General features: G+C 38.5%; 1 protein-coding gene across 1 annotated transcript; it reads right to left on the reverse strand.

Annotated features, from left to right (window-relative positions):
• Window positions 1-1,336: 1,336 nt before the first annotated feature.
• LOC147603883 (putative beta-D-xylosidase 5) lies at window positions 1,337-5,322 on the reverse strand. Its single transcript, XM_086795872.1, has 6 exons — window positions 4,810-5,322; window positions 4,159-4,449; window positions 3,521-3,690; window positions 3,037-3,134; window positions 2,582-2,929; window positions 1,337-2,501 (listed from the first exon to the last, which is right to left on the reverse strand). Exons 1-6 carry the CDS (start codon window positions 5,227-5,229, stop codon window positions 1,444-1,446), a joined length of 2,385 nt encoding a protein of 794 aa, XP_086651998.1. The 5' UTR covers window positions 5,230-5,322; the 3' UTR covers window positions 1,337-1,443.
• Between the last annotated feature and the right edge of the window lie 18,441 nt (window positions 5,323-23,763).

Raw genomic sequence — 23,763 nt, forward strand, 5'->3', positions numbered from 1 at the left:
AATAAATTTTAATATAAGGGGCACTTGCCTAGCACTCCATGAGAGAGCATGTCATGTTGGTAGCTCCACACTTTTGTCACCTTACAACCATGGGACTTTAATAGGTGATCTAGCCTTGAGAGTACAATGCTACCTTTCCACTACTCCAAATGTCTTTTAGTATATAGAAGTTTTAACATAGCAATCCATGAGGGAGCATGCCACAATGGTAGTTCCACACTTTTGTCACCTTGCAACCATGGAATTCGAGCCCTAATCTTGGGAGTAAAAAGATACCTTTCCACCACTCCAAAAGTAGATCCAACTCCATGCTAGCTCCTTTTTAACATAGGGGACTTTGACCCGTGTCTTGAACTTGGGAGTACAATGCTACCTTTCCAAGTAGAGATAGAAGTTTTAACATAAGGGACACCTGCCTAGCAATCCATGAGCATGCCACATGATGGTAGTTCCATACTTTTGTCACCTTGCAACCATGTAATTTAAGCCCTACTAATCTTTGAAGTACAATGATACCTTTCTCCCACTCCAAAAGAAGCTCCCCTATACCCACTTATTCCAATTCCATGCTAGCTCCTTTTTTGATTTTTTAAGAGTTTTTTTAATAAAGATAGTAATGAAGTATAAACATAGGGCATAAGGGTGATTGCCTAGCACCCCATGATGGAGTATGTCACGGTGGTATTTCCACACTTGAGTATCCTTGCGAAAATAGGATTGTCCTTTGGGGGCCACATTTCCACCTTATTTAAAAATACCAAAGTTACATTCAAACTTCCTTCTAGTGAAAGAAAGTATGAAAAAATCCAAAAAGTGTATAAAAATATGAAAGTTACATTAAAACTTCCTTGCACATAAAACAAAAAGTACCCCCAAAAAAGGAGCTAGCATGGGATTTATCGGCTTCCAGTATTATACGAATCCATGGAAAGCATAAGGCAATCTTTGTTGAAATGTGAGAGCTATGGAGGAATAGATTATGGGAATGTTGTGTAGCGAAGTACATAATATAACCTTGAACTCTTAATAGGAAAATGCATGCAATCATGTTATCTCCATCCTAGTGAAGGGAGTACCATTTAAAATTGAACTGCATGAAATGCCTTTTTTAAAGTCGTGAAACCATTGTACAAGTTGAATATTTGAATCAAAACCTTATTTAAAGAGAAATCAAGCTCAAGGAATAAGAAATGAATTTAATGTAATTTTGGTGTATAGTATGATAAAAATAATACCAATTGAAATTAACGATTCAAAAGGCTACTTGTCTTAAGAACCACACTATAATACCAATTGAAATTTACGATTCAAAAGGCTACTTGTCTTAAGAACCATATTGATAAAATTGAGAAGCTTGATGTTAAATTTAGCAAATAAAAGTAGTATTACATCATGAACGCTACAAAGTTGTTAATGCCACAAAATAGTACTACATCGTGAATGCTACAACGTTGTAAGTATGAGGGGAATACTAGGAGAGGAAGGAGAGGATGTAACAACATAAAGGGTGTGCGAATTGAGTGGAAGAACTCTAGTAAGACCATCTGGAGCAAGGAGTGACAATTGTTGGCATACATTGATTGGGAAGGATATGTTGTTGGACTTATTGGCAGGTACCCATAGAGGTTGGAAGGCAAGAAGTTGGCGCATGGGTGCTCCTAGTATCTCATTGTTGATGAGTGTGGGAGGATGCCACATGAGGAGAACTTTGTGGGCACCATCTAGTTGGCCCTCATTGTGTACCTCGACATTAACTTCCACCACGGGGCACTCCGTAATTTCGCCCACATCGAGAACATCACATATGGTTTGGGAGTTGAGGATCAAGCAAGAAGAGTTGTTAGCAGATGTGGTGGTGAGTTTGAAGGTGGTGGCATTGGTGGAGAGGGAGATGGAGAAATTTGTGTAGCTGAGGCCATGCCCAAATTCATAGAGTGTTGTGAAGGGTGAGTTGTAGAAGCGATAGGTGCGACCGGGGTAGCCGGTGGAGGGGTTAGGTCGCATGCGCATGTCCGTCATGGGCCATTTGGTGTAGCTTTGGGTGTACCAAGTATTGGGAAGCCGCCCGGAAGGGTTATAGTCTCCAAAGAGAATAGAGGCAAGGGCATCCCCACCGGCCTCTCCCGGGTAGCCCGCCCAAAGGATGCTGTGGATGGCCGGGCTGGTGTGGGCAAAGGAGAGGTCGAGGGGCCCACCGGACATGACGACGAGGATGACGGGCCCACGTGCGGCGTTGGCGACGTTTTCTATGAGGGCTTGCTGGTGGCCGGGTAAGAGGAGGCTGGTGCGATCGAAGCCCTCGCGCTCCTGGGTTTGGTCAAGGCCCATCACGAGAACCACGGCGTCCGCCTGCTTGGCGGCGGAAATGGCCTTCTGTTGTTCAAGAACAGAAAGGAAGCCCGTGTGGTTGCATGCGACCCCGCCCTTGCAACCCTCGACGTGCAGGGTATCGACGTAGCGCTCGATCCCACGCAAAGCGGTAGTGTTCCTGCATGGCAAGCCTGGAGGGGGCAGGAAACACGTAAAATGATGAGAATGAGCAAAGAATGCCTACTAGTATTGTGTTGGGGCGGTTTCCTACCTGCGTAGTTGCCGATCAACATCTTGGTCGAGTCTGCATTGGGGCCGATGACAGCCACCTTGTAGAGGTCCTTTGACAGTGGCAGCGCCTGGCCTTCATTTTTGAGCAGAACAATTCCCTGCTTCGCAGCCTCCACTGCCAGCCCCTTGTTCCCATCCGTGCACACCTCGTCTGCCCCCACCTGCCCCCACTTCTGCTTCCTTGGATTCCCATCGAAATACCCCAGCCTCATCAACGTCTTATACAAATAATCCAGTGATTTGTCCACATCTTCCTCCTCTATTAACCCCTCCTCCACCGCCTTCTGCGTGTAATTTGATAAAAAGTATCCACAATTAAGGTTCAGCCCTGTTACACCATCGTCAGCACAATATTGATTAGATTATCAATCATCCATTTAAGCCCACATAATTATATCACTAATTATAAACCAGCACTAATCCTAACAGCTTTACCTGCAAGTATTGAATCTGCTACCGATTGCACCGGTGATTTTGTGTAGTGTATGGACTTGTACATTACTCTTACCGAGTCACAATCAGAAACAATGTAGCTGAAAAACCCACAAAAATTGCATAAGAAATCATGAAGATAGAGGACCCCTTATTATGGTGCTGTCAGAATCATAAGGATCAATGCTGGTTAAATTAGCCAATAATTAGGCATGATAGTTATAAGATAGAATACCCCTTACTATGGTGCTATCAGCATCATAAGGATCAATGCTGGTTAAATTAGCCTATAATTATCATGATTGTTGAAGATAGAATGCCCCTTATTATGGACGTATCAGAATCAGAATACCCCTTATTATGGAACTATCAGAATCATAATATTTAAGAATCAATGCTGGTTGAATTAGCCAATAATTATCATGATACTTGACTTTAATTACCAAACTAGTTCAATAATTTGCTAGTGTAGATGTTAGGTACTTACCCATCAAGTCCCCATTGTTTTCTAACAACGTCTTTGAGTAGATCTTTATCAGCACAAGTTGGGATTCCATTTACACGGTTATAGGAGCACATCACACATGCCACATCACCCTTTTCCACACAGGCTTGAAAGGGTGGTTGATAAGTATCTCCTAAGTCTTGTGCTGTTACCTGCATTCAAACACATTCCATTCACTTAATCATTATCAAATCGAAAAATAAATCAAGAGCCATCAAAGCTTCGACTTTATAAAATTAAACTTGTGTTTTTGAGAGATTATGTGTGGTACAACATCATGCATTGGGGATTTATAAAAGCAAAAGCAAAGTTCATTATACAATATAATACTACACAAGAGATTCTCATGTTTTTTTTGAGTATAGGGGCTTAGAAAAATTTAATCCTCTTGCTACCCCACCGATTAACTAATTAAATAAAGAAAAGCAATCAAGAGAAAATTTACACAAAAGAAAATCTAAAAAGTAAGATTTCGGTGCTTTTTATATGCTTTTTTTGAAAGCCAGTTTTGGCTTGACCAAGTTCCCCACTGTGTGTGTGTGTGTGTGTGTGAGAGAGAGAGAGAGAGAGAGAGAGAGAGAGAGAGAGGGGGGGGGGAGGGAGGGAGTAATGGATTTTACCTTTGCATTAAAGTGGAATCGATCAATGCCTTCCCATTGATCCAAGTCATAAGCAGTGTAGTGCTTGCAGCAAGCTCCCACTTTGAGGGACTTTTGGGGGTCAGTTGGGTCGATGCTTTGAAGGCCCTTGACAAAATTAACTGCGTAAGTGCTAACTACAAGAGGGTCTTCTCCTGGGGTCTCTTGGCCACGCCCCCACCTTGGATCCCTGAATATGTTGATGTTAGGGCTCCAGAAGGTTAGGCCGCCCTGGCCCATGTTGTACATGGCTCTTGCTTCTGTTGCAATAACCTGCACAACGTGATAAGAGTCAATTAAACAACTCAATTAAGGTCTGATCATAGCTCATACGTTAATGCTTTAATATAAAAGTTTCCTGATTTAAAGCTTTCTCTGAAGAGCTCGCTCTCTCTCTCTCTCTCTCTCTCTCTCACACACACACACACACACGGTCCACTGTCTATTGGGCTGTTACACACACACACACGGTCCACTGTCTAAAGAGCTCTCTCTCTCTCTCTCTCTCTCTCTCTCTCTCACACACACACACACACACACACACACACACACACACACACACGGTCCGCTGTCTATTGGGCTGTTACTGAATTGAGAAAGTTTGGTTGCGGGGGATGAGTACGAGTGACTTACCTCTCCGATATTACGCCAGAGGGTGGCGTTGAAAGAGGCGGCGGAGAGGAGGACCTGGGGGAAAGAGGTGGCGGCGGGTATCGCGCCACCGAATGTAGTGCGCGGCCCCACGTTGGACACGCCGTGCAGTGCCTCCGACCACCATTCATAGGGGGGGAGGCCAAGCCGTGCCACCCCGACCGCCGAGTTCACCAGCTGCCGCACCTTCTCGTGCAGCGTCAGCCTCCCCACCAGATCCGCCACGCGCGCCTCTACCGGCAGCGACGTGTTGCAAAACGGGAGCTCATCGAAGCCCCGCCGGCAGGGGTACTGCAGAGCGCCGCTCGCCCCTATCATCAGCGCAACAGAAAAAGCCAGGAGCAGCATGTAGCTTGTAGCTCTAGAGCACGCCATTGTGACGGATTGCGGTCTTTCTGTCATGCACGAGACTACTTATATGTTTGTCAACCTCGCTTTCTGCGTTATGCTTTCTCGAATAGGTTTGCTTTAGTTTTTAAGAGTTAAAAAGGAAAATAATTGCTCACACTTATAATCTAAGTATCTCGACTTCAATGTGACCTCTACTCCAAGTGATGCTACTTTTACTTTGAGTTCTATTTGTATTAATGTATTTGTCTTTTCATGTTCATGATATTACAGTCTTTTCATGTTTACATTAATCTTTTCAAACCTTAGCCTTCTAGAAGTTCTAATAGCCTTTTTTTTGTGTAGTACTTGAGATTAAAAGAACCATGGAATCTTTAAGGGAATAGTCTAGGATGTATGTACAATTATAGAATTCCATCCATGTTCTTGGTATAGTTTCAAGGTGATGCAAAGTTGTACAAGCTTTGTTGGATAGACTTGAAACTATATCTATGTGCAAACCATCCATTCTTTCCTCTAATGCAGTTTGACTTGAAGGTGATTGAAGTCGGGGTTTCTCTTTCCAATGCATGTAGTTTCTTAGAGTTTCTACTATTTTATGTTCCTAGTGGGACCCTCTTTTAGTGGAGACGGCCTTGAAACTTACTCTTGGAGCTGACATTTACACTTCTTCTAGTGGGTGCATCATCATCCCTCAAGTTTTGATTGGACTATTGTTGGATAATATTATCCCGATTTCATGCCATGGTTGCAATTTTTTGTCTTCTCTTTTTAATGGGTTCTTTGCATATATAAAGTCTCTATCTTTTTGGTCAATTGGCTTATGGACTCTTGAGATCTTATAACCATGATATATGCTATGAGATTATTTATTGGTATCTACTTACTTTTGTTGTCTGCTACTATGAGATTTTTTAGACTCTCATCATAGTTTTTGAATGTGTGTTCCTTTATAACTATTTCAACTAGCTATAAAAAGCATCATTTAAGACTTGAAATTTTCTCATGGTATAAAAGCCTAGATTTAGAAGATTTGTGTCTTTGACTATGCTTATTACACATGTTGACACATATGCATTTATTGATTTTTTTGGGAGTCTAATGATTTGTAGAATCTCAAGTCCTTCAACTTCTATTATTTATGATATTAATGACTTTTACAAAATACTTAAGTGTAGAAACTAGATTCTTATGGGTAAGTGGCATGATACTCCATCAAGTCTTGGGCCTACCAAAAGTATGAATACTAATTGGTATGTATAAGGTTTGAGGCCTTAGCCTTCCAAAAATATAAATGCCAAAATATGTAACCATAACAAGTGTTCACATGTCTTCCAAGATATGTAACCATAATAAGTTTTCACATGTCTTCCAAGATATCTCATTGTGGTTCCACCCGTGACTAACAAATAGTCCGCCACTCAATCATCACCTTCATTAAAATAATATTAGTGAGTGCATAAAACCGATTAAACACATTAATCCTACCTATATCATACTAGCGTCACTCACATCTGATTAAATACATTAATCCTAGAAAATGATATAAATAAACGACACATTCCACGCATAGAATATCCTTGATAAACAATGTCACACATATGGAATAAAATAATGGCATCACATCCACATTCCCATGTGTAAGTAATGATTGCATAGGCATCCCACTTCACCATAGAGGTTATGACTAACATTCTCTCTTTCTTGGGTTATAATTGACCTCAATTGCGTGGATGGTATGAGTGGATGAGGTTTTAGTAAGAATGGAAAAACCTTTATAGCATCCATTTAGCATAGGAAGATTCTTGAAAGTCACAAGATACTTAACATAAGTGTTGCCTGTGCATGTAGTTATGTGTTATATGCACATTATGTGTGCATATACTAGGAGGCTAACCCACATTAGGCTTGTGAGCATGGGAGCATGGGAACAAGCTCTAGTGGAGCATGGGTTAGGACTAATCTTAAGGTTTAAGGTTAGGGTCAGGCATCCAAGGGTCACACATGGGAAATGGAGAGTCAAGAGTCACTTGAGGGCCCTCCTATATAATAGGGGCATGGGGCATACTCAAGAGAGACTTGGAGGCTTAGGCTATGGTCTCTTGTGTAGAGGATCATATCTACTCACCTACCATTTCACACTATAGCTACATGCTTTTGGATTGGAGTTATACCTCTTGATGGTGTTAGACATCAAGGTAAAGGTATGATGTATTTCATTATAATTCATGTGTGCATCCCTTGGACTCGGGGGTGGTCGGGTGGATGAGTTTATGCCTGATTTATGTATGTTTATGCATAACAATTATCTAGAGAGATCTTATGGTTTTAAGAGTGGTATCAAAGCAATCTCTAGTTAATTGTTGTTAATTTTTCTTTCTTATTGCAATTTTTGATATTTTTTGAAGTAAAATCTAATATTTATTAATAAAAATATTATTTTACTAATTTGTGTTGATGATTTGTACGTGGATCATCGATATGGTGATTGGAACGTGTGTTACTACTATTCAATGGACGAATCGATGTTGCGGGGAAATTACGTGAGTTTAATGTTATTTTTTTCTATTTTTTGTGGTTTAAAATAAGAATTAATGAATATTTTTACAAAAATACCACATATTTTATCGTGGATATTTTTGGTAAAACGATTCCCTAAATTTCTAAAAATTTTAAGATTTTTTTCCTAATTTTTTAGAAATTGTTTGAGCATTTTTATGGTTAAAAATATATTTTTATACATTTTTGCGGGTTTTTTCGCGGGTACGCGATCAAATTTCTACCGATTTTCTGCTGAAATATAGTAGGGGGTAGCATGTTGATGCATTGAATGCTCTCCCATGTGCGTGGGACTCTCTAAAAAGGAAAAAAAGAGAGGAAAGAGATTTGAAAATTTTCATTTCTCTCTAAAATTTTCTTTTTCTCTGAAAATTTCTCTTGGAGTTTTTTTTTTGGCTTTCCGCTTTCCCGAAACCTTTTGGCTTTCCGAATTCCGGAAAATCTTTTGACCTTTCGGATTCTGAAAACTTTTGACCTTTCACATTCCGAATTTTTTTTTTGTCTTTTCATTTTCCTGAAACTGTTGGCTTTTCGTATTTTGGAAAAACCGTTGGGATTCTAAAATTTTTTGATCGTTCGTATTCTAAATGCGTTTGGGGTAAATTAAAAATTTTAAAAAATTCCAAGAAATTAGTGGAAAATTAGACAAAGGTTATTTTAAATTTTTGAAAAATGTGGGGTTGGTGTTTGGCATGTGGTGTGTCCGTTCGGGCACCCGTGACCATTCAAATTTCTTTAAAAATATATTTTTTGATTTAGAGAATTAGAAAATCCATTAAAATTATAAATTTTCATTGGATTTGAGAATTGTCTGGTGGAATTGGAAATTTTGTGAACGATGGGATTCTTATAAAAATTTTATAGAAATCATTTTTAGAAATCTTAGAAATTGGTATTTTTAAAATATCAATGGTATTTTGGCAAATATAATTGCTAAAACTTTTCTGGAAAAATATAGGTTTGGAATGCCATAAGATAGGTTTGGTGGAATTCAAAATTAATGTATTTTGAGGCCCTATTAAATTAGGAAAAATTAGAAAAAAAATCATGATAATTTTTTTTCTTCAAGAATTTAATATTTTCGAGGTTATTTAATGTTGAAGTACATTTTCTCGTGTTGACATTAGATATATGTGGGTTATTCGCATATTATTAATACAATTATACCTCGTATTAGTAGATATTTCTGTTTGGATTAATTCTAAACGATGTTTTCATGGTTTTTTACCATTGTTTAGCCATTCTTTTTGGACATGTTCCTTAATTTCTTTTGATGGCTATAATTTGCGTTCAAAGTGTGTTTTACCTTTGATACTTTTTCATGATAATTTATTTTGCACTTATTTAAGTGTGGTCTATGCTTAATTTATTAAGCCCAAGACAAATTCTATCATGGGTTAGTTGATCTATCTGTTTTGTTGGATTTTATTGGATGTTTTTCAACTTTTATATGGACTCATCAGGTTCTACCTAGATCACTTGTATCTAGGGGTTTTTTAATGTGTTACACACATGTGTTTCACTTGCTTACTTTGGAGTTTTACTTGAACGACACCATGTTCATATACTCCGTATTGATGAGTTGGCCACCAATTTTAATGCTTCTTTTGGCATGATTAATGACCATTAGATGGCATGCATTGATTTTTATGATCAACTATGGTTTTCATGGATTTGAGGAGCTTCTATGCTTTTATCCATGGTTTTATAAGGATCTTTTGATCTTTTGGATAATATCATGTGCTTTGAGGGTAGCATTTGCCTTTGTTTTTTGCACATAATTTTGGAGTATATTGCTTGTACTCTTATACATATTCCAACTTTCATACCTAGTTGCTTATGTATCTAGGTGAGTTATTTTTCTACCCTAGCTTTAGTGTGTTTATTGGGTAGTTATCATTAGAAAGGTGCCAATAATTCTCAAAATTCTTTTTTGATGATGTACTCGGAAAGAGTTATTCCTTGATGTAGTCTCAGATATATAGAGACAGGTTTTAGTATGTGAACGTCTGGGATAAGGCCATTTTATTCCTTTATATAGGATTTTATTCACATTTTCCTAGACGGCATACTAGGGAGTTTCAAATTATTAAGGTATGTATGGATGGTATCATGGTGGTATGGGACACTAGTGATCTCTCACATATATTATCTTATAGGATAATTTGGGCTCAAGATTGTTGCTTTGCTTGCATCAGTTAGCATGTTGACCTCAACATTCAAAGTTAATCTCATGTTCTAAATTCACTAGAAGTTATAGTGTGGGCATTCTCTAGATAAACTTCTTTTATCGATAGCCTGCATGTATTGATGAGTGTAATCTTGTCGGCATTTTCACTTGTTGAAATCTCTTTCTTTAGAGTTCAATGAGTTCATCTTGTTGTGTTCGGATTAAGGAAATTTGGATTTTTTCCTTTGTTGGCATTTCTTTCTCTAGTTCCGTACTTTAGGTGATCTATATAATCAACCTGATGGTTTACGGATGGACATATATGACTCATCAAGATGCTGATGACTCTCTATGTTGATATGGGTAACTCGGGACGTCGATTATTCCATGTGAAGATGTGGGTACATCGGAGCGCCGATGAATCCTTGGTTCTTGCTGTTATAATGCCATGTTTTCCTACTTTATTCCAAATGGTTTACAACGAGGAAATTTCTTTGAGTATGAATTCCTATGATCATCCGCAGTTTGATGGAAAAATAGAGCGTATGAATCATATTGTAGAGGATATGCTTTATACATATGTCTCTAGAAAAGCATCAAATTGGGAAAAATATCTTCCAATGATGGAATTTGTCTATAACAGTTTTAAACATACGGGTATTGGTTTTAGTCCGTTCATGCTTATGTAGTATGGGTATCAACCCAACGCACCTATTGATGTTGGTCTTAAGGACATTGAGCTTGATGCATCAAGGGATTTCTTGCGTGATATGTAGGAAATGCTGTCCGAAGCTCGGGATTCTATCAGGAGTGCTCAGGATAGGAGATCTTAGGGTTTTAATATTGTGTCTCATGGTTGTAGTTTTTAAACACATTAGAGAATTAAAACATGATTGTTTAATCTTGTTTCACATTTATTATATATAAAAGGCACTAGATAAATTACTAAATATATTTTATGATGATATTAAATCCACTAATATTGGTTATCTTCAAGTGTGGTAGCAACCAATGCAACTGGTAGAAAGCATACCACCTTATCATGCTTTCACCTAGACTTAGGTACAAGATGTTCTTCTTCATCTACTAACTTAGGAGGTTATTTTAATATAGGATGAGAAGGTAGAGGTCTTATAAAAGGCCTCAAAAGACTAACATGAAAAGAATTATGGATATGCTAATTGGAGGGTAGCTCCAACTTAAATGTATTGTCATTAATCTTTACAATAATCTTAAATGCATTGTCATTGATCTGAAGTACATAGTCGCCTTCGTTAAATATGACATGTTTATGTTTACAATTTACATACTTCATGTACTTTTCTTGAGCTTTTTGAATGTTAAATTTCACTAACTCATGAATTTGGTCAAGGTCTAACAAAAGAATATGCAGTCTCAATAGAATGTGAAAGATGAGCCGTAGGACGGTTGGCAAAGTCTTACCATAGACTATCTCAAATGTTGCTTTCTTAAGTAGTGTTAGGACAGTTATTGTAAGCAAATTGAAAAATGTGTAAATACCTATCTCAATGCTTAGGCTGAGATGAAACATAAGATCTAAGCAAATAAAGAATTATACTATTTGCTACTTCATTTTGCCCATTTGATTCAAGATGAAATGCAGTACAAAAATCAAGTTTTGTTCCAAGATTATCAAACAAAGTAGTCCAAAAATCATTACAGGACTTTTTATCTCTATTAAAAACAATTCTCTTTGGTAAATTTATGATGCATAAATAGTTGTTTGATGAAAACATGCGCAGCTTCATTATTCTCAAGTGTGGTTACACTTTATGTAACTCACTTTTATGCAAACCGTGCTAAGTGCTTCATGTAAAAAGATATATGGGATGACCAAGCTTACGAATTGTGTAATGCCGGCCATGAAGATAAGCCTAGGTGTAAATAGAGCTAGAAGAATCAAATTTGGTCCCCCAATTGTGGGTGGTCAGCCATTGTACAAAGAGAGCTCATATATATAAGTGACTTATGAAATATGAAAAGGGGAAATCCCATTATCACACTTGAGTTTCCCTCTCTCTCTCTCTCTCTCTCTCTCTCTCTCTCTCTCTCTCTCTCACGCTCACTTTCTTGTGGCTATGGTGGTAAGCTTGTGTGCATCCATGCTTGCTTGCTTGATTATGTGTGTGTGCATATAGGTGAGGTTGTCATTGCTTGCCTCTTCTTCCTCTTCTTGTGTGTGCATATAGGTGAGGTTGTCATTGCTTGCCTCTTCTTCCTCTTCTTGCTCTCTCTCTTTCTCTTCTCTTCACTCTTGCGCACGTGAAGGTATTGAGTAGGAGTTGAGCTCTCCATAGCTCCTTCTCTCTTTTCTTCTCACCTAGCTTGTGGGAAGCTCCACTTGAGTGACACAAGTGGTGGCGGAGTGAGCCCATAGTAGCCCCACAAAACAAGGAGTTAACCCTCATTAGGGTGGCTAAATGCTAGTTCCTGAACCTAACCCTTGCATTGTCTTCTTTCTCTTCTCTTCGCTCTTTCTTGTGCAAGGAAGCATGTCATTTTGGGGTAAACATCTTTGGCGCTGCTGCCAGGGAATGCATTGAGCTTAGGGTCCTCCATATCCTATCACTTGCTAGTGTCTTGATTTTCTCGGTCGGAATGCAAATCCATCGGTAGTAGGAGTATGTTATGGTATGCATGTTTGATTGGTTTAACGTTTTTCTTCATCCAATGGAGTTCAATGGAGAAATTGGAGCATTAGGAGCTTGGGAAGCTACATCAAAAATGAGAACTACAAGTGCCCTAATCTTTCTCTTGAGTTTATTAATTTCTTATTTTTCTTCAACTAGCTAAAAAACTACATAGTAGCTTAATCTCACAATTAATCTTAGGTCATTAGGTTTAATTAGGCATTCTAGGCATCATTGGATAGCTTGGGGTTAGCCTAAGCCATTCACAAAAAGAAAACAATAATCTAGGAGGGGCAAAAATCACATAGAAACCAGAGGAGAAACTTAGGGACATTCAATTTTGGATAGTTTTTTTGAGAAGTGAACGGCAGTTCACTTCTCAGAAGTATGGCCGTAATATGCTTCTTAGCCATGGCCATTCACTTCTTCTAGAAAGATCCTCCTATATCTACTGTTAAGAATGTGGATCTAAGAAGGCTCAAAGCAAGTAATCAAAGACATGATTAAGGTGAATAAAAAAGTAAATAAGATGTTAACAAAATGGTATGCTCACAGAATGTCACTTAATCTCATTGCAATAATCAAGTTCCCTACACCCATATTTATGGTCTTGGGAATGATTCCAATCCATGATTTTTGTGCACCTTAGTGCCAACCATGTGTTCATTAATGCTCACACTACATGTGCAATCTTGTGCTTTCCATGTGTCACCTTTTGACCATTGACTTCATCTTTTACAAAAGTGACCATACAAATCAACCTTTGATATTAAACCTTTAGTTTATTCCTTTCTAATGTGCATGCTCCTTCTCTTGCTCATGTGACTCACTCCCTACCTTTGTTTTGCTCTTTGGCACCACATTTCTCAACATCTACCTTTGATATTAAACCTTTAGTTTATTCCTTTCTAATGTGCATGCTCCTTCTCTTGCTCATGTGACTCACTCCCTACCTTTGTTTTGCTCTTTGGCACCACATTTCTCAACATCTACCTCATCAATGAGAGCAGTGAGCATTAAAAAATTAATAAAGTGCATTAAAAAGGGGTATAAATGTAGTACAATTGTACTATCACGGAATATCAGAGGGCAGTTGTCAGAAGGCACATCTTTCCAGCACATTCAAGTCACTTTGCCACCCAGTGTTTGTAAGCATATGCCCATATCTTCACAGACGTACGGTCGTACCTTCCCCAAGTGAATGGTCGTACCTTCCCCAAAACGTACGCCCATTCTCTTCCATATCCATGGCAGCACCAACTTCAAGTGAACGATCATATTTCCCAAAGGTACGACTATTCCTTAGCATATCCATGGACGTATCTTTTAGTGTGTGAACACCCATTCCTTCACTAGCATACGACCCATTCCTTCCCTAGCATATGCATGTGCCTCCCACTAAGGCACGCCCGTACCTTCACGAAAGTATGACCGTACCTAAGAAAAATAAAAAACATGTCCAAAGTTTGACTTTTCACTGTCACTTGACACATTCATGTACCTATGCTTAGGGAATTTGGTGCGAAATAACCCTCTATGTGATTATGCTAAACCATCAAACACATAATCACTTGTGAGATTAGATTATTTGATCAACACAGAGTGGAGCTGAATGGTGTTAGTCCTTGATAGCATGAGCAAAAGCGAAGAACATCCAAGCACGGGAAACACTACCCTTGATCTAGAGGTAGGAGGATTGGCTACCCAGTGCATGGATAGACCACCGATTCTTGAGCAAGACCTCAGCAAGACCAAGGATCCCCGGCACATTTACAAAGGAGACTTGCTTTGAGACTAACAAACTTTATCTTGGGAAATGCACAATCAGAATAGCCTCATCCTAGAGGGACACATGCATGGACATCTAGCCAAAGAGAACTACCACGCCATTGCTAGGCCCTAGACCAGAGACGAGGCAAAGCCCTAGTAACCTAATCTAGTAGTCTAGGGAGCCATGTTGACTACTGTTAATGATAGACTTATACCAAGACCGTAGGCCAACACCAAAACAAGTTAGGAGCTAGCTCACTAAGGTCTAGAGACCTCTTGTTTTCAAAGGGAAAGAGTCCACTTGGAACATTTCAGCGAGCACATGGTACCTATTTACAACCACTATGCGCCTCATGGAGTGTATTTTGAATACCATACATGTGGATCCCTATATGAAGCACACACTGGCCTATTATTGAGGCAAGGGCCATAGATGGGATACTATCCTGCAGGTCTAGCTCCCCTGCCCGATGTACTCCAACTTGCACCAGCACTAGCCATGGTAGAACTGACACCAAAAATGCTGAGGATAGCCATGGAAATAGGGAGGGGGTAGCTTTAGGAATTTTTTCACAAGCATGTGCTCAGCGAGTGTAAGGCCCAAGACAGGAGAGGAATAAGCCAGCCCACATCTCCAAACTGATCACTAAGTTTGATAGGACTAGAGATCCCATACCTCATCTGGAAATTTTCAACCAGATTTGTGAGGCATTTGGCCATATGGATGATCAAGTTAAGGTGAGTAAACAAAGTAGAATGAAACTATACCACCATGGAAAGGGAAGGGTTGGCCATGTTCTACTCTGTTAAAAAGTTTTGCCATTACCTTTTGGTGACCAAGTTCAGTTTCTTTGTCAACCAAACGAGGCTCTTCTTTACCTGGTGAATAAACCCTGTACCACCACTGGCAAAATTACTAGATGGCTCTTAATTCTGCTAGAATTTCACTTTACCTTCATGATACAAAAAAGCTCACATGTATTGGCCAACTATATGTCACACATCCCTAATGGAGAGCCACCAGTGAGTATTGATGACATGCCAGATGCCTGCAGATACATAGGAAACAACATCTAGTGTTGTCCTCTTTGAATTCCCTGGTATGCCCAACACTTTGGGCTACCTCTTCACCATGTAGTATTGTTATATGCACATTGTGTGCATATACTAGGAGGCTAACCCACATTAGGCTTGTGGGCATGGGAGCAAGCTCTAGTGGAGCATGGGTTAGGACTATTCTTAAGGGTTAATGTTAGGGTCAGGCATCCAAGGGTGACACATGAGAAATGGAGAGTCGAGTCACTTGAGGACCCTCTTATATAATAGGGGCATGGGGCACACTCAAGGGGGGCTTGGAGGCCAAGGCTATGTTATCTTGAGGCTTAGGCTACAGTCTCTTGATGTATCTTGAGGCTATGGTCTCGATGTTATCTTGAGGCTATGTTATGTTATGTTCTCTTGTGTGTAGAGGATCATAACTACTCACCTACCATTTCACACTATAGCTACATGCTACTGGATGTCAACCAAGATTCTCTTTAGCCATAATACCTCACATGCAGCAAAGTAAGTTGCCTTATACTTATCCTCTGTGTGGAAGAAAGTGCCACTATAGGTTACTTTTTGCTGGTCCAAGAGAAAGTACCGGAACTAAGCAAAAAATAATATCCAGAAACTGCTTTCCTAGAACCACAATCTCCTGCCCAATCTGAGTCACAATAACATGTCAGAGTGTCACCCATGCTATAAGTGATGCCATACACTAGAGTACCTCTGATATACCTAAGTACCCTCATCCTTTCCTTCCAATGACTCTCTCGTGGGCTTGTTGGAAAACCTGCTCAACACACCAACTGTGAAGGTGATATCAGGTTTAGTGTTAGTGAGAAAAATCAAACTCCCCACTAACTTCCTATACTTCCTGATTTCAACAAGTGATGAAGATCCATTGGCGTAGACACAAGCTTGCAGTTTATCATCCCAAATGCTTTGAGAATCTCCCAAGCATACTTTTGCTGCAAAATGAAGATTTTACCTGACTCTTGCGAGACCTCAATCCCCAAACAAAAATGCATGACCCAAGTCTATCATCTCAAACTCATGGCTCAGCATATCCATTATCTTCTGAATCATCTCTTCACTCTATCACTTGAAATGTTTAAGTCATCTACATACAAGACAACCAAAACAATCTTGCAATGACTTTTTAGAACATACAAGTTAGCATTAGAAGCACTTCTTATAAACCCAATCTTTTTGAAAAATTGCTCTATCCTGTGATACCATGCCCTTGGGGCTTGTTTCAGCTCGTATAATGCCTTCTTCAACCTGTAAACTTTGTTTTCTAATCTGGGCATCTAAAACTTGGTGGTTGAGATACATATACCTCCTCCTTGAGATGGCTGTTCAGAAATGCTGATTTGAAATCCATGTGAAAGATTGGCCACTTTTTGTGAGCAGCCAAGGCAAGTACCGCCCTGATAGTTGTCATACGAGGAGCTGGGGAGCAAAAGTTTCTTCAAAGTCAAAACCCTCTACCTGTGCAAATCCCTGTGTAACCAACCTAGCTTTGTATTTTTCAAGTGAGTCATCAGCCTTATACTTAGCTTTCCAAACCCATTTGGTACCAATTACCTTTTTGTTCGGTGGTCGGTCAACTAGCTCCCAGGTGTTGTTCTTTATGATGTTGTCATACTCAGACTGCATTATGGAAATCTAACTGGTGAGTTGGGATCATGGTGGACTATTTCTTTGGCTGATGATAGAGTGGACGGACCTCCTTCCTCCACTGAGTGTGGTGGTTATGCAAATACCACATCTCAGCTAGCTACAGTCTTCTTTGACTTTGTATCATAGAGCCGATATGCCTTCGACTCTTGACTATATCTAAGAAAGATACACTTTTTGCTTTTGGCATCTAACTTGGTCTTGGATGCATCTGGAATATGCACATAACATTCATAACCAAATGTTTTGAAATGAGAAACTGAAGGTTTCTTACCAGAGTAGACCTCCTTGAGGTGTAACATACTTGAGTGCCTTTTTGTAGCTCCGATTGAGGACATCAACATGCATCGAGCCATCTCCATGATAGTTCAATTGTGGCATTGTACAACACCATTTTGCTGAGGTGTGTGAGCATTGGTGAGTTAGCGCTTGATGCCATTCTCTTTGCGGTAGCTGTCGAATTCCGTGGAAAGAAATTCTTCTCCTCGATCTGTAGAAAACTTCTTCACCTTCTTTCTTGTCTCATTTTCCACAAGCTTATGCCACTGTTTGAAATTGCCACAAAAGCTTCAGCCTTATCCCAAAGGAAATAAACCCACATCTTCCTACTGTAATCATAACTAATAGAATAAAGTAAGAAGATCCCCCTAATGCAGTAGTACACATTTTACCACAAAGATCAGCATGTACTAGCTCTAGATGAGTCTTTGCCCGATGTTGCTACTTTCTTGTGGAAATGCCTTGCGTTGTTGCTAGCCCATCATATAAGCTTCACATGGTTCCTGCAATTGTGAAAATGTAGTCAAATTAGCTACCATACCCTTTTTCTGCATCTCCTTTAGCACGGCAAATCCAATGTGACCAAATCACTCGTGTCCTAAAGATTGCTTGTGCTCTTATCTGCCAGACACTGTAAGGGCACTCAGCTTGTAGATATTATTGCGACTTACTCCTTTGCCGACTACCTTGCCAGCAATATCTAGAATTTTTGCTTCAATTATCTTGAAGCCTACTTCAAGCCCACGATCACGGCAGCAATGATAGTAGATTTCTCTTTATCTAGGGTTTATAAAGCACATTTGACATCTTCTTCTCTTCACCTGTAGAGCTGCCACAAAAGATATGGTTCCAGACCCTTCGGCTGGACATTTAGTATTATTCCCAAAACAACAACACTAATGGGTTCCTGTAGAGGCTTCCAAGAACTATACCAGCCCTTCTTACTGGTGATGTTTCGGGATGCTCCAATATCCAAAATCCACGAATCATCAACTGGAGCCTGAGTAAATGAACATACCTCTTCAATGGTGACCCAAAGTTCAAGCTCGGTCTCAGCATTGTTGACTGACTCCTTTCCCTTCCATGAAGACTTCAAGGTGCCATTCTTCTTGTCAGCCTGCTTCTTTCTACAATCTTTCACAGCGTGACCCTTCTTGTCTCACAGTAATAACAACTCCCTTGAAACTTCTTCTTCTTTGGATTCTTCTTCTTCTCATCAGAAGATGCCGCGCCTTTGCCTTTAGCATTGGTCGAAAATGCAGCATCACTACTATCGTGGGCCTTCAGTCGCATCTCCTCCTCAAGTAGCATAGCATTAAATTCTTCAAATGATAAAGATGGTACTCGAACCTGAGTGTTTAGTGATCTAGCCAAGCCGTCATACTTCTGTGGAAGAATTCGGATGCACCTCCGGGCTAACTCCTCATCACTAGTGTGTGTAATCCCTATATAGCAGCCATTTGATCTCGTAGATAAATGCTTCAGCAGCTTCTCCTTCAGTAAACTTTTCAGTAGAGCAAGCTGATTCTCTAGGTTCAAAATCCTGGTCTGATTTTACGAGTCTCATACAGATTTCTCAGTATGATCCAAGCCTTTATAGCCTTGGTAGTATGTTGAATCAGAGTGAGAATATAATCACGTACGCTGGTGATGATGGCACAAAGTGTATCAGCATTGTGCCTTCTCCATGCCTGAAGAAGTGTAGCATCTAGTGGAAGCATATTTGTAGGGTTGTTGGGTCTCACTAGTTTTGCATCCATTCCTAGAAGAGTTTCTAGGAGCTCATAAGAGTCTAGAATAGCATTGATTTTGAATTTCCAAAGAGTGTAGTTCGTCCCATCAAGCTTTCCTTCCATGAAGGCAGGTGGACGAATGTGCAAGACTAGTGCAACAGCAGTAGCAGTAGAGGCAGAAGCCATCACTCCTAGGGTTCTATGCAAAGAAAGACTAATCTTTATGCACTATTCTTGCTAAGAGCACCTAAGCTCTGATACCATATAAGAACATGGTACAACGGAAAGAGATAGAAAGCAAAGCACAATAGACAATGCAATAGATACACAATGGAGAGAATTTAAAATTTTGATTATACCAAAGAGGTACAAGTGATGGTGCTGTCCACTCGTGTGCTCTCAGTAGAGCTTAGATGGAGATCTAGACAGACTCTGTGGTGTTGTAAGATTCCTCCCTCCAGTTTTTGAGGTGTACAAATGTAAGAACCTCCCCTTCTGATCTTATAATCATTCCCCCCTCTGAAATAAAAGAAAGATCCTATTTTACCCTATTTTGGCTTGGATCTAGAGAAAATGTCTAGAGGGAGGTAATCCAAAATTAAGATATTTTTGGATATAAAAATCCTCCTAGTGTCTAAAATGGTTTCCCCTGAAACAAAAATTCAAAAAGAACTTTCCAATGTGCAATTGGAATAATTGAAAATAGGTATAAAGGACCTTAGTCTAAGGGTCTAGATTTTTTGAATTTTTTGGATTATGGTCCAATTAAGGTTCCTATGGACCAATAGAATCAAACCAAGTGTGGGGAAGAGATAAATCTAATTTATAAAAGAAAAATACCCAAAAATGAGTAAATGCCCACATAAGATGAAGAGTTGACTGAGTACAAGGTTTATTAGTAAAAAAAACTATGAATATTACTAAAAAAATGAGATATTTTGGGTATAATGATACATTTTTGACACCTTGGTAAGGAGAAGAGGGCTCTTCAAGGAGACACCTATTTCACGTGTGGAGGAGTTTTAAATTAAAAAATAATAAGATATTTTTCTCTCTCCTCTCTCCTGGATCAAACCAAATCAAAAGGGAGCCAAACTAGGTCCAAATCTTGTCCAAATTTAGCCAAACTAAACCTGGAAAATTCTAGAAACTAGTTGGACTTGGTCAGAGGCCTCCCTCACATATAAATAGATCCTTAACACTTTGTAAAAAATATATGTGAACTATACCATGCCAGTATTATACTGAAATAATGAGATTTTCTATTATCCTCTAAAAATCCTCTACAATTTGGAGAGATTGGAGCTTCTCTCTCTCTTCAACCTTCTTTGGAGTCTTCATCAACATACTAAACCAATTGATTGGTTGGGGCCCTCTCCAATGACTAAAGAATCATGCAAAACAAGAGGTAAAGTATGATTTTATGGTCTTTTTCTTAATCTCTAAATGTTTCTCACTTCTCAACCCCTCTCAAGCTTGAGAAGTATTCAATTGAATGGCTCTTTAATGCAATTGAAGCTCTCTAATGAATTTTAGTGATTAAACACATAAAGTTTTCATTTATGCTTGAATTAAAATGTTTTTTAAGCATATCTCTCTCCCCCCCAAAGAATGGTCATTCCTATGATCTATTCTATATTCAAATGATGCTTCCCATGAAGCAATTCTCAAATCTAAAAGTAAATTCTATGCTTGTCAAATTAGAAGCCAAAGAAGTGGGCTTTTTAATGCTTTTATGCTATTTAAAATATGAAAAACTTAGGAATCAAGTCCATAATTGGATATTGATCCAAATGATAGTTATTCTATCATATTGTATTACTAAAACTTTATGCTTTCAAAATTATTAAAAATTATCAGTAATAGCAGAGCAGCAAAGCTATGGTAAAATTTCTAAAAAATTAACACATAAATCAATTTCACGCATAATATGAAAAGAGAATTTCCTACCATATTCTAGGATTAATCATCCTAGGTTAATTGAATAATTCTCATCATAACCATGAAAAAATTTATTTTAATGTTTATGCATAAATAGTTAATTAAGAAAAAAGAGAAATTTCTAGTAATTTAATTCTTTTAATAAAAGAGAAATTCCCATGACAATAGAAATCTAGGTATTCCAATGAGGAAAGAGGAAAATTTAGAATACTAAATTAATGGATATTTTATTTAAATTCAAATAGAAATTTTAGATAAATTTATTTTATCTATGAGAAATATTTAAATGATAAAAGAGGAATTCCTATGACATTTGGAATTCAATCATTTAGATGGGAAAAGAGAAATTCCTAGCATATTGGAATTAATGGATATTTTATTTAAATTCAAAGATAAATTTTAGATAAATTTATTTTATCTATGAGAAATATTCAAATGGTAAAAGAGAAATTCCTATGACATTTGGAATTCAATCATTTAGATGGGAAAAGAGAAATTCCTAGCATATTGAATTAATGGATATTTTATTTAAATTCAAAGATGAATTTTAGATAAATTTATTTTATCTATGAGAAATATTTAAATGGTAAAAGAGGAATCCCTATGACATTTGGAATTCAATCATTTAGATGGAAAAAGAGAAATTCCTAGCATATTGAATTAATGGATATTTTATGAATTTCTTTATGAGAAATATTTGATGATAAAAGAGGAATTTCCATGACATTGGAATGCAATGCAAAAAGAGGAATTCCTATGATATTTGAGGTCCAAGAAATTAAATGAGAAAAAGAGAAATTTTTAGTATAATTTAATTTATGGTTATTTATCAAAAGTGGAAATATGGGTAGAATTGATTTTTGTAAATCCCATGAATTCTTTTATTCAAAAGAGTAATATTGAATATAATTCAATTGAGGAATTGAGAAAGAATATGGAAATAGTCGTTGAGAAAAAGAACCTTTATCTAGGCCAAGCAATTGGCAGAAATTTAGAAAAAGTCCTGTTTTATCGGTATCAAAGTAGTAAAAACTACTAAATGGGAATAGGATGTGGAACAGATGTGATAAGATGTAAATGGGATGCGATAGGATGTGAATGGATGTGATAAGATGTAAATTGGATGTGATATAATGAAAATGGATATGGATGTGAATGATGTGATAAGATGTGATATAATCAAAATGGATATGGATGTGAATGATGAGATGAGAATGAGATGAGAGGATAAGTGAAAGGGTGAGATGGGAAGTACATGGATGTGGATGTGGATGTGGATGTGGATGTGTATGTGAAAGAATGTGATGTAAATGGATGTGCATGTGTATGTGAAAGAATGTGATGTAAATGGATGCGAATGTGTATGTGAAAGAATGGATGTGGATGTGTATGGGAAAGAATGGATGTGGATGTGTATGTGAAAGAAGGATGTGCATGTGTATGTGAAATAATGGATGTGGATGTGTATGTGAAAGAATGTGATGTGATGTGACATGAATACATGTGGATGTGAAGTGATAGATATGGATGTATGGATAGATGTGGGTAGTCGTACATGTGAACGATTGGATGGATGTGGATGAATGAGAGGAGATGTGTATAAATGAGAAATGATGTGGATAGACGTGATGTGATGTAATGTGGATAGAATGTATGTGATGGGATGGTGTGATGAGAATGAATGTGATGGATATGAATGAATGTGATATGATGGATATAAATGGATGTGATGTAAATGAATGTGACGGACGTGAATAGATGTGATGTGATGGATATAAATGGATATAAATGGATGTGATGTAAATGAATGTGACGGACGTGAATAGATGTGATGTGATGCGAATTTAGGATGTGAATGAATGAGATGTGACGTCATGTGAATCGGGATGTGAATGAATAAATCAGGATGTAAATGGATGAGAGGTGAATCGGGATGTGAATGAATAATATGGGATGTAAATGGATGAGAGGTGAATCGGGATGTGAATGAATGAGATGTGATGTAAATTGGGATAGATGTGAATGGATGATATGTGATGTGAATGAATGTGATGAGATGTGATGAGATGTGATGTGGATATGGGTAGATGCGAGTGGATGAATGTGATGAGATGTGATGTGAAACAGGATAGATGTGAATGAATATGATGTGATGAGATGTGGATATGGGTAGATGTGAGTGGATGAGATCTGATGAGGATAAATGAAGAAAGATGTGATGAGATGGAAAATGATGTGATGAGAATGGGAATACATATGAAATGAATGTGGATTGATGTGGAACAATGTGGAAAGACGTGAGTTTGTTATAGAAACTGCATTTATGACCCGTTTTTAAATGACTGTTCTATGTCAAGAATGCTGGGGAAGCATTTTGACCGTCTTGTGAATAAGGTCGTGGAGACCTAACTGATAAAGTTGCAACAGCTTGTCTAGATATCCATGGGGTAAGGCCCCAAGTGAGAGGCCCTGCCCCGTGCAAGAAGTGCTACTTCCGCTGCTAGCATCCCCAAATTCATTGTGCGGAGAGGGCAGGGATCTTTCACTCTGGATGGAGTATGTACGAGGTGTAGAAGGGGGTGGATAGTCAAGCATTGGATGCCTTAGCTCACGGCAACCATGTCCATATATAGTAATGTAGGCGGTGTGGTAGATGCATATACAACGAGGAAGGTTACACTGCATAGACACGGTCATCGCCCTTGTATCAAGAACGTAGCCCACTGACCATCGACCATCGCCCACTAATGATGGACCT

Source organism: Cibotium barometz, chromosome 63 (assembly GCF_041138505.1).
Source record: "Cibotium barometz isolate CiBa-2024 chromosome 63, ASM4113850v1, whole genome shotgun sequence".
NCBI classification, from domain to species: Eukaryota; Viridiplantae; Streptophyta; class Polypodiopsida; order Cyatheales; family Cibotiaceae; genus Cibotium; species Cibotium barometz.